The 12,518-nt window shown below is 36.3% G+C and overlaps 1 protein-coding gene across 1 annotated transcript in view; it reads left to right on the plus strand.

The window, feature by feature from the left end:
• Positions 1 to 9,957, plus strand: part of PRKAR2B (protein kinase cAMP-dependent type II regulatory subunit beta) — a 98,430-nt gene extending 88,473 nt beyond the window's left edge. Inside the window, exons 7-11 of the mRNA XM_019631607.1 lie at positions 2,107 to 2,208; positions 3,385 to 3,459; positions 5,608 to 5,673; positions 5,808 to 5,946; positions 8,046 to 9,957. Of these exons, the coding sequence (XP_019487152.1) occupies positions 2,107 to 2,208; positions 3,385 to 3,459; positions 5,608 to 5,673; positions 5,808 to 5,946; positions 8,046 to 8,179 (516 nt within the window). The 3' untranslated portion in view covers positions 8,180 to 9,957. The remainder of the gene's footprint in view (positions 1 to 2,106; positions 2,209 to 3,384; positions 3,460 to 5,607; positions 5,674 to 5,807; positions 5,947 to 8,045) is intronic.
• The last annotated feature ends 2,561 nt before the right edge of the window (positions 9,958 to 12,518 follow it).

The raw sequence follows: 12,518 nt of genomic DNA on the forward strand, positions 1-12,518 counted from the left end.
AAAAAAAAAAATTATCAATATTACAAGTCCAAATTCCAGCCCTTATAAATTGTAATAAACTAAATTGGAGAGCAGTATGTTTAATTTCCTAGATACTTACATCCTCATTGGCATTTTTCTCCATCCTATCAGTTTATTTAAATTTAGCTTTAATATATTGGCAGTGTAAGTTATTAATTAAAAAACATATTCTAGTTAATTTTATTTCATGTTAAGGTGGTATAATTATCAATGTATGGCAAACTAACATAATTTGGGGGGCTCTTTACTAAGAACTAAAATAATGTTTTATAGGAATTTTTTCAAAATAAAACTTGTAGGAAAACCATTTTTTGAGCTGTTACCTTTAAAATTTCCTTAGTTCCTTTATTGAGTTCTGTATCTTTGAGGTTAAATAGTATAAACATAGCAACATTTTAGAACAATGAGCATGAAATAAACACTGAAATTAGACTTTACTCAAGGAAGTTATAGTTTCTCTATGCACATTTTAAAAAGAGAACTGACATAATGTGGATGTGACTAAAAAGCAAATAATTTTCAAGGACTCTTACATTATAATTGCTTTATGATTTAAAAAAATTTCCTAATAGTGTTTTCCATTATTTTGTATCACAACCCACATTAAGAAGCACATTAGGAAACATCACGACCAGTGCATATGTTTGTGTGTATTTGTGTATAAATACAGAGGGGGCCAAAAGAATGTATACATATTTTAAGAAAGAAAACAATGTATTAAAATTGTAATAATATATACTGATAACGAAAGATGAATACAAGTTACGTTTGACTTCTGCAATTACAAGAGGTGCTCAAAGAGGTTACCATCAGCGTCCAGACACTTCTGATTATGGTGAACTACTGCTTGAGCAACGTTGACCAAAGTGTCTACTTATATACATTTTTTTGCACCCCCGGTATATAACTATAAAACACGTTATTAAATGGGATACACACTATTTTCAGTTCTACTTTATTTTTTATAAAAATGCTGGTCATGGGTAAAAGGGGTTCAAAAGGTACAAACTTCTAGTTATAAAAGGAAAAGTCTTGGGGATGTAATGCAAAGCATGGTGACTATAGTTAATACTATATTGTATATTTGAAAGTTGTTAAGAGAGTAGATTTTTAAAGTTCTCATCACAAGAAAAAAGTTTTCGTTAACTATGTAAGGTGATGAATGTTAACTAGACTTATTATGGTGATCATTTCACAATATATACAAATATCAAATCATTATGCTGTACACCTGAAACTAATGTTACATGTCAGTTATCCCCCCCCTAAAAAAAAATGCTGGTCATATCTTATCGAACTGATTTTGTAACACTCTAGGGCTGTCATCCACATAAAAGAACTGTGTGCCAATCTGAACTGATTGAAACTGAGTACAGTGGTGGTTGCCAGGGGCTGGGGGATGGAGAAATGAGGAGATACTGGTCAGAGGGTACAGAATTCAAGTTACAAGATGAGTAAGTTCTGGGGGTCGAATGTACAGGTTGATGGTTATAGTATTATATTTTTTGTATTATATACTTGATACAACAATATTGTATTATATACTTGAAAGTTGCTGTAAGAGTGAGTTCTTAAATGTTGTCACCCCAAAGAAGAAATGGTAATTATGTGAGGTGATAGAGGTGTTAACTCTATACTGTCGTAGTTGTTTCACAATATATAAGTGTATCAAATTCACATGTTGAATGCCATAAGCTTACATAATAGGTCAATTATATATCAATAAAGCTGAGGGGGGAAAAAAAGAACACTATGCTAGTTAATCTAGTTTTTTAAATGGTGCGACAGCGCCACCTCGTGAGTTTAGCCTAATTACATGGTGGTCAGATCTCTGTTCTGAATAAAAGTAAACTGATGCTTCCTTTAAAAAAATGAAAGTAATGTTTTATATGGTGTTATATTTTATACTTGAAATAAAATATGAAATGAGTTGCATTAAAAGTATAATAATATTAATCTTTTATTTGAAAATCTTCAATATTCTTTGTTCCTTATAGGCAATGAAATGAAACTACCTCTTCAAACTTGTTTTCCCCATAAAAATGTACCTTTTAACTGTCTTTGTATTTGATATTTTGCCTTCAGGACAGGGTAACCTTCAGGAGAATAATTGTAAAAAATAATGCCAAAAAGAGAAAAATGTATGAAAGCTTTATCGAGTCACTGCCATTCCTTAAATCTTTGGAAGTGAGTATATGTTCTTGCTTTCATTTTATTTTGCTTTAAAAGCTTCTGTTTTGTTAGGAATATTTACTTCTGTACAAGAGTTTCTTTGAATAAAAACCTGTCCCTATTTCATTTGATTAGATTGAATTATGGTGTTTGTATAAATCAGTATTTCTTTTGCTACCTATAACTGCATTTGTTTTGTTGTTTACAAGTAATAGACTTCCTCTAACATCTATTGCAGAGTGACCTGTGGTCTTTATCTAAACGCAGACTTAAAATAATCACGTAAATGTCAGCGATAGCCACTAGTTATACCTTTACAGGGAGAGGTTATGTAAATATAGAATGGCCTCACGGCCTCTCATTCTTAGTCATCTTTGCTCTTTTCCTTTCCTCTTAAAATTGGCATTCCAGGCTCTCTTCTTCCTTCTGGCTACTCTTGCTTACTTGGTGAACTTGTCAAATCTCCTGGCTTTAAATACTGTCTGTACGTTGCTGCCTTTTAAAATGGACATCACCAGACAAGGCCCCTTCCTTGAATGCCAGTCATTTATCCAACTGCATGTTTAACATTTCCTCAGACACCTAATCTCAAACCTGACTATCTTAAATCTATTCCCCCCTCTCTTCCCCGATCTTAGTGGATGGCAACACCATCCTTCCAGCATCTTAGCCAAAAACCCTGGGATTAGTACTGACTTGCCATTGAAATATCTTTGTTGTATTGTCAGTATATACTTGGGCAGAAATTTTGGCCACATTACGTAATGCATATAAGGCAGCTGATCTTCTCCAGCAGTGTATCTCTTTAAATAAAATAGATCAGGGGTTGGACATTCCAATGTCTTCAGAGCTAGGCCAGTGACATAGAGAAGAAAACCGAGCCAGGATGAGACAGTGGTACACTGGAGAACATGTGCTCTATCTACAGAAACAGCTGCTATCCCATCTTAGTGTATTGTTGCCATGTGGAAATACGGGCTGAGTGTTGCTGAGTCTCCTGATCTTTCAAGAGAAGCTGGAAATTCAACTTTTTATGAGAAATTTATTTTAAAATGCAGCTGTTAATAATGTAACACACAAACCCACACACTGCTGGGTTTATTTGATTTATAGACTACCAATTTTTAAACCTTTGAAATAGATAAGATTACCCAATTAATCTGTTTAGTATTGTCTTTTTTTTCTTTGTAGGTTTCTGAGCGCCTGAAAGTGGTAGATGTGATAGGCACCAAAGTATACAACGATGGAGAACAAATCATTGCTCAGGTATAATTGTTTTTATGTAATTTTGTTTAGGGTTATATTCTAAAAGGTTCTTAGACACTGTAAATCTTTTCACGTGTCTATAATTAGCATGTAGACTAAATGAATGTTACTGCTACCAAATATCCTGTTAAAAATGGTTTAATTTATAGCCATTAAGCTACTTAATGTTTTTATTTGTATAATTAACTCCTAATGAATATTAAATTATCAAATGGATTTCTGCATAATTTTATATTTGTACATGACATGAAATTCACTTGTATATAAAGAACAAGATATCATTTATAAGAAGAAAGAAAAGGTGAGCGTTCTATGAGATTAATAAGAACCCAGAAGATGCATTGGAAGATACTGTAGAGTTTTGTACCATCATTACCCGATGAAACCCCATGGCTGCTCCCTAATAAAACTAACGAGGAAGAAAACACACTGCACCATTTAATGAACTGGCTTGCGGCACTCAGTGGGGGCCAGTATGCTATTTAACCCCTAATGCTTTTCCAAGGTCCCAGTTAGAACCAGAAGTAATACATATCTAGGGCTACTAAGAAGGAGGATTTATAAGGACAGCTGAAATTCACAGACACAGTACCTTATTTCCTAGTTACATTTTTTGAATCACTGAGCAAATTAAACAGATTTTTAATAGATTCTGTCATTTTTATATTATACCGTATTGTGCTGTTTACCTAAAATATTGTCTCGATATTTGTGAAACAAAATTCAAGGTCTGTGAGACTGAGGAAAGAATTGTTTTGGAAGGCAATTAAACAAGTAAATCAATCTGTATGAACACACACACACACACACACACACACACACAATTAGAGCAGTGAAGGATTGGGAAGAAGTGGTAGTCAAATTGGAGAACAAGGGAAGCCTCTACTATATAAACAGATAAATAAAAAAGTATAGAGCACTTTTGAAATGATTTTTTATTTTGAAATAATTATAGCTTCATGGGAAGTTGCAAAAATAGTAGAGAGGTCCCATGCACTCTTCACCCAGTTTCTCCCAGAGCATCTTGCGTCACTATAATGCAATATCGAAACTAGGAAACCGATATTGGCCTCATCCACAGACTTTATTCAATTTCGTCAGTTTTACATGCACTTTCAGCACATTTTGTAAACAAAATGACACAGCAGTCGGTAGCCCTACAATGATTCAAAACACTTGAAAATTTAACATGAAGCTCCTATGATAACCTGATGTAAAGATAAGGAAAAGGGGATATATATACTGTACTTAGAGTTTATTAAAGATATTTTGAGGTATTAGTTGTCTTTTAAGCATTTATAAACATACATGTCTACACTATAAGTCTAGACTCCACATTTATTTTTGTGATGTAATCGGATACTGCAGTTCTTGAATTGCACTAAAGAGTTTTGAAATACCTAAGTTTCTTCAGAGTCACTTTGAGAGGCTTAGAAAAGCCAGTATCTGTTGTCTTCTGTATTCAATTCTGAAGGCGTCATTGGAAGTCGTGGCAGATTTTATTCAAAACCAACACCAAGAAAAAATGCGTATGTAGCTAGAAATGACAACAGTTTTCTTTGGAAGTCTTTTTGATACCTTGCGGCGGATTGTCAGTAAACTGGCATCTTGGCGTTTGGTCCCCAGCTAACTGCAGTCAAAACGTCACCCAAATCTACTGTTTCCACATAAGTCTAGGTGCATTCTCGTCCTTTGGAGTCAAGGCTTATCTTGGGTCACCATGCTAATGCTTATCATATTAGGATGACACGTGTGCAGCCTCAGCTGACTTATTCCTGCTGACTGTGGACGTGCTGCTGGGACTGGCGGTGCCTTTTCCAACCCCTGTGCTCTTACCCAGGCTGAAGTTTGGGTGGAATTCTTACCCCAGTGTTAACTGCCATATTTTCTTGGCTAGCTTTAACAGAAATGCTATCGTAGAGAATATATTATTTCAAATAATTTTACAAATGAAATCATTACTTTATAATTGTTCATTGTAACCTGTCAGTGTAGAAAGGGAGCAAGAGCCTGTTTTTATGGGGTTTCACTTTTCAGGGAAATCGGCTGTACGTAGGGGTTGGATTGCCTTCAGGGGTGTGACAGGCAAGAGGACTATTAACAGCTAAATTTGCGTTTTCACCATTTGTTTTTGTTTTATTCTGATAGGGAGATTTGGCTGATTCTTTTTTCATTGTAGAATCTGGAGAAGTGAAAATTACTATGAAAAGGAAGGTAAGTGGAAGTTCTAAAAATCCACATAATATTAGCAAGGAACAGAATACATTTTCTTTTTAATGTTTGGACTAAGGTTAACATCTAGTTTTTACAAGCTGAGTAAAAGTCGATGCTTTTAATTACCTTGTCAGGGTAAATCAGAAGTGGAAGAGAATGGTGCAGTAGAAATCGCTCGGTGTTCTCGGGGACAGTACTTTGGAGAACTTGCTCTGGTGACTAACAAGCCTCGAGCAGCCTCTGCACACGCCATTGGGACTGTCAAATGTTTAGGTAGGACTCACGGTGGGCATGCTTCTCCTGGGTGAAGTTGTTACGTCTGCATTGCATGTATTCATGGTGTACTGATTATTTTTTGGGGGGGGTTCACAGGTTTTGAGGTCCCCACAAAATATAATAAGATTAGGATTCATTGCATTATAAAATCAGTTCATGGATGCTCCTTTCTTTAAAACTTTCACATACATATATATCGTGTTCTTTTTTATAGGTATGAAATAACATCTTATTTTAGTAATTAAAATAAGAATTCTGAGTACCAAGTTTTATATCTGACCTTTCAGATTAACAACATGCACTGTGTTCCTCACAAAAGAAGGCTAAGACAGTATTTTTATAAAGTGCATGAAGCTGTGTGGGGGAGTTGGGGTCTGTGGGAATACTTATTCTAGCACTGGGAAACTACGTTCAGATTTGTCAAAGCACAATCAAATGTTCTTTATTGTTCAGCTGTTTACTTTCTTATACCCTATAGTAGCTTGGCAGAAATGCCAACTTCAGCTGGAAAATATCTATAGATGAGGTGGTTGTTTTTAAAGATTTTATTGAGGAATTGGGGGAGGGGAACAGCATTGGGAATCGGGCAAGGGGAACAGACAAGTTGCTGTCCTTTTGTTTTTCAGTCTAGTTGTGGAGGACGTCGCTTCACTGGCCCATGTTGGTATTATCATTGCGCGCTTCCCAGGTGAGGCAGTCACTCACCAGCCATTGGACGGCCGCTCATGGAGGTTCACGGTGGCTCACAGCAGCTCATGAAAGCTCACGCCCACTGCTGGCCAGCCCCACTGCAGCCTATGCCATCGCCGGCGACTCAGGGCAGCCCAGCTCCATGTTGAGCTGTTGTTCACCATCTTAGCTGTAGAGGGCGCAGCGTCACTTGCCCTAATGTGGGATCCCAGCCGGGGCCCTCCTGCTCAGAGCTGGCATCCCAAGCCAACTCCTAACCAATGTGCCACTCGGCTGGCCCATTCACTTTATTCTTGTAAACATTGCTTTTTACCTTTGCAAGTTTGAAAGGTAAAAAACAATTTTAATTTGTATTTTTATGGTAAGAGTGTGTGATCATATTTTCCATGTGTATATTATAAATTCAGTTACAAAAAATGCATGTTGGGTTGGCCGAGTGGTGCATTGGTTAAGGGTTGGCTTGGGATGCCAACTCTGAGCAGCAGGGCCCCAGTTCGGATCCCACATTAGGGCCAGTGATGCTGCGCCCTCTACAGCTAAGATGGTGAACAACAGCTCCACTTGGAGCTGGGCTGTCATGAGTTGCCAGCAACGGCGTAGGCTGCAGTGGAGCTGCAGTGGGCTCCCGTAAGCTACTGTGTGGGGCTGGCAGCCAGTATGAGCTGCCAAGAGCCACCGTGAGCAGCCGTCCAATGGCTGGCGACCGATTTGCCTCACCCAGGAAGAGCACAATGATAATACCAATATGCGTCAGTGAAGCGATGTCCTTCAAACTAGACTGAAGAACAGAAAAGGACAGCAACTTGTCTATTCCCCTTCCCCTATTCCCCAATGCTGTTCCCCTCCCCAGATTCCTCAATAAAATATTTTAAAAAAATAAACAATGCATGAGATGGGCAAGCACAGTGACATGCAGCATATGCTTATAGAAGTGGACAAAGGCATGATTTGGGCTGTAATTTTGATACCAGGCAATAGTATAAGAGTAAAAAGTATAAAAGGTGACATTTGGTCTTCACAAGGTAGCGCTGAAAACTCTGAGAAGGGCAAGTGGGACAGAAAACACTCCCTTGCCGTCTTTGAGGAGTTTTTATTACTCAGGTGATGACATCAAAACTAATTAATACTTTTAAATTCCAAGGTCTTGGCCCATGACAGTCCCTGATTCTGTTCTCAGCCTGGATCAGGAACCTTCCACCAAGCTTGCATATCATATTGCCAAGGGAGCCTGGCTACTTCTTTGGGAGTGGAACATTTTTATCTTTATGCCCTTTTTTTTTAAATATTTATCTAAAAATACCATTGCATTATTGACATTTGCAAAATGGTATCAGAAATGACTTGGAAATTCTGCAGATTTTCAAAGAATGTTATTTATTTTTCTTTTTATGCCCCTTTTTTCTTAGCCATGGATGTGCAAGCATTTGAAAGGCTTTTGGGACCTTGCATGGAAATTATGAAAAGGAACATCACCACCTATGAAGAACAGTTAGTTGCCCTGTTTGGAACAAACATGGATATTGTTGAACCCACTGCATGAAGCAAAAGTATGGAGCAAGAAGACCTCTAATGACAAAATTACACAGTAGTGGTTAGTCCACTGAGAATGTGTTTGTGTAGATGCCAAGCATTTTCTGTGATTTCAGGTTTTTTTCCTTTTTTTACATTTACAATGGATAGTAAACAAAGTAGTGACTTAATAGGCAATAGGCTTTAACATCACTTTATAAAGAGTAGATCATGAAAATATTGACATATTGATAAAATGATTTTCTACTCCACAGTTATCTGACTGAAAGTTTCATTCAAATGATTGTAATATACTGAAAGTATGTGTTTAAGATAATTAAAGGATGCTATCATCACAGATGACATGTGTTCGTTTTGACTTAACTCAGATTGATATGTTAGTGACTATGCCCATGTAAGAGGGAACTTGGCAATGAATCATGCTATACAGCATGGCATCACGTTCTTTTTACAATTCATTATATATATAGTAAGAACAATATTATTTTTGGTTTAAAGTTTTTCTGGCTTGATAAGTTATGTGCTGGCCTTGGCCTGTTGGTGAAATGGTATAAAACATCATATGCAATTCTAGAACCTTTTATATTTTTGCAATAAAGTACATTTCGACTTCTTTGGCATAATGTCAGTAACCTACATATTCCAGTGGTTTTAAGAACAGGCAATGTAGTTATTGTCATAGGGAACAGTCTTTTTTAGATGGGAGATCATTGACACTTTTTCCTCATAAAGCATATCCTCTGCTTCCTTTTTCATTAGCAATTCTCTGTATTCTTTAAAAATTTGAGTTTGACATTTAATGACACAATAAAAATTTTTTTAAAAGTTATTTAAATTTACTCGTTGTCTTCTAAAAGCCTAAGATGTTATATATATACTATAAAAATAAAACAAACCAAAACAAAACCTCCTATATCAAAAGTAATTTGGGGTCCTCATGAACATGCCCACAGGATATTTCTTTGTTCTTCGCTAGGTGTCCATAATACAATCCTTTCAGACATCTGCTCCTAGGGGGTTCCTCCAAGGTGGTGGAAATAAATTTTTATAAGCAAAACCACATACAAGGACAAAAGGAATTTCTGCCCATTCTAAATATACCATTAGGCCTTGCCATTTGCTTTAATTTTAGACTCACATTTAAAAGTGCAGAATGAACTTAACCTGAAAAGAGATTATCATTGATAATTGATATACTTATTATTTGACTACATAAGATGAATCATATTCAACCAAAGCAATATAGTCTTACATGATTTCTAGCCTATATGACCCCAATGTCTATAGAGATTAATTGTAACCAGTTGTTCACTTTTAAATGAACAATTCTATTTTGGGAAACATATTTTAAAGAAATATATACATGGGTAAAATTATTCCGCTGCTAGTGTGGTCTCAATGGAGAATGTTTATGGTCTCACTTGTATAATGAAAATGTGGTTAAAATAAGTTAATCAGATAGTGTATATATATGAGGCTAAAGTATGTAAAGATAACTTCAGCCACATTTTAGAAGTTTAACAATTTTGCACTTTCTTGTAGGAAGAGGACTTATTACATGAAGATGACTTGTTTTCTATTTAATTTAATTTTAAAAGCCATGTCTGTTAAACAGGAAAACACACACAGAACCCCAGATTTCTGGTTCATCATTCTGTCGTCTTTATTCACTTTTTCAAGTTACCTATTTTGTTGCATAAGCTGATTGTTAACTATTCATGGAATAGCAAAAAATGCCTGTTTAATAAAGAACTCTGACCAAGGCTGTAAACGCCAGTTCCATTTTCAGTATTGTTGGTTATTATTTAAATTTTCCTTATAATAAAGTACACTTTTATAATAAACAGTTGTTTTTAATGAAGGCTTTTCTTTTTTGGCTTATTTCCTTTAATATGACTTCCATAGTGCATATTGCATGATGTGAAAAGCATGATAGAGATATGGCATATCTGAAAACTAACCCCCTGGGCATAATGTAGCAAGCAAGTATGGTTCTGAATGGCAATAGATTAAAAAAAAAATTATTAGTCATATGTGGTTTTGGTATCTTGCAGACTAATTTGGAATAATGAAATCTAGCTGAGGAATTTATGTCTTAAAGTGTCTAAACCACCTCTAGTTTGATTTGTGGATGTTATTATTTATTCACTAATTAAGAATCCATACTCCTGTTTGGAAATTCTCTGTTGACATTCGAAGATATATTATGTGGGGCTAAGAATTCTTCTCAGAGAACATTCTTGGAGCACAAATGTGCTTCCCCTTGTTTGTTTTAAATAAATATAAAGCATGTGTATATGTTTCCTGCATATCCATATGAACTAGGGCTTGGTGCATATATTTTAACATGAATACTACCTGACACAAGTTGGGTGAATGTATTAGTTTGCTGTTATAAACTCTGCTAGCAGACCATTTATAATGGCCAAAAATGCTGCAAGTGAAACAGGGCATGAAATAAAGGACTTTGGATTTTATTGAAATATGTAAGATTAAGTGCTGAGTCCTTTTCTAAAGCATCTTTAAAATAATGATATTTTCCCTGAGAAACATGTTTATGACGAGGAATTGATGATCTTTGGCATTCTTAAAGAAAATAATGTATAAGCCTAGAAGGGGAAGTAATACACCTGGATAAGCCAAGGCTTTGTTAAATAACTGAAGAAGAGATTCTAATATCTAATTATGTTAATACCTAAGGGAGAAATAGAAGTTTTAATACATAATGGAAAAATAGAATTGTAAGGAATGCTGGCTTCTAAAATTAATAATGTGAGGTACAGCCTGGTGTTGAATATTAGAATTCTGACAAACAGAAATTGGAATACATTGAGACAACCTTACTAGTTCCAGGATACTTTTAAAGGCAGCAAAACTGGTTGAGCAACTTAAACTATATATTTGTTAGTCTTCACAGGTATTAAAAAAAAAAAAAACTTTCACATAAAAGTATAAGTATGGAAATATAAGCAATAAAGTACCCCAGGTATTTCCAGAGGACTTGTGTGCCCAACAGTCAGAGCTTAAATCATCAATTCAGTTACATAACTGAGGAGACACAGTGAGTTCAACAAAATAATTTACTTTGTGAGTCCATGGCAGAACTCGTAGGCAATTGAGATCTCTTGGTTCCTCATGCATTCTTGGTTTCATTTAGTTTCCTAATAGTGATGTTATTGAGTTTAGTATAGAGAAATTTATTGAAAGTGTTCCATGCAGACAGATTATTTTGAGAGGAAAGCTTTCTTCTGTCTTTTTATGCTCTAAGTTTGTAAATCTAAAAGTGCCTAGGAAATCCTGAAGAAGCATGTAATGATGTACGATATAGAAGAACTGTCTACCCCATAAAAATGAAGTGCCACCGATCAGGTGGGTTTCCCAGATTTTGATTTCACCACAGCCTGAGTCTTGCCATTTTCCCAAATATATATATAAAAACACTTCCGCAAAATGTATATATGTGAAATGTTTTGTTAGTACCAATTAAAACTGATGAATGAGGGCCAGCTGAGTGGCGTGTTGGTTAAGAGCTGGCTTGGGACGCCAGCTCTGAGCAGCAGGGCCCCAGTTCGGATCCCATATTAGGGCCAGTGACGCTGCGCCCTCTACAGGTAAGATGGTGAACAACAGCTCAACCTGGAGCTGGGTGGCCATGAGTCTCCAGCGACGGCGTAGGCTGCAGCCCCTGCTGCAGTGGGTTGCCATGGGCTACAGTGTGTAGCCAGTAGCAAGCATGAGCGGCCAGCAGCCAGCGTGAGCGGCCAGCAGCCGCGGTGAGCGGCCATCCAGAAGCCGGTGACTGATCTGCCTCGCCCGGGAAGAGCGCAATGATGATGCCAACTTGGGCCAGTGAAGCAACATCTTCCACAACTAGACTGAAGAACAAAAGGACAGCAACTTGTCTGTTCCCCTTCCCCCAATTCCCCAATTAAAAAAAAAAAAGAGATTCATCAGAGTTTATTTAATCTACCAAGAAAGATCATTTGGGCATTTACTTTATAGACCTTACATGTACTCTATTTCCCAATTTTAGTACTTGATTTAAGTGATTTCGTTTGCTTATCTTTGGACAATTCAAACAACGATATTCTCAATATTCAAGCATTGTTACATGCTTGAACTTCTTAGTGTAACAAAGTTGTCACTGGTATGCCAAATGTGGAGTCAAAGAAAATACATTAATTTCACCCTTAACAGGATTTACCTTTTTTTACCATCTTTAAATTAGAACTTGATTTTTTTTTTTAAGATTTTTTTATTGGGTAATTGGGGGGATGGGAACAGTGCTGGGGAATTAGGGGAAGGGGAACAGACAAGTTGCTGTCGTTTTGTTCTTCAATCTAGTTGTG

This window comes from Hipposideros armiger, unplaced genomic scaffold (genome assembly GCF_001890085.2).
Source record: "Hipposideros armiger isolate ML-2016 unplaced genomic scaffold, ASM189008v1 scaffold_1017, whole genome shotgun sequence".
NCBI lineage: Eukaryota > Metazoa > Chordata > Mammalia > Chiroptera > Hipposideridae > Hipposideros > Hipposideros armiger.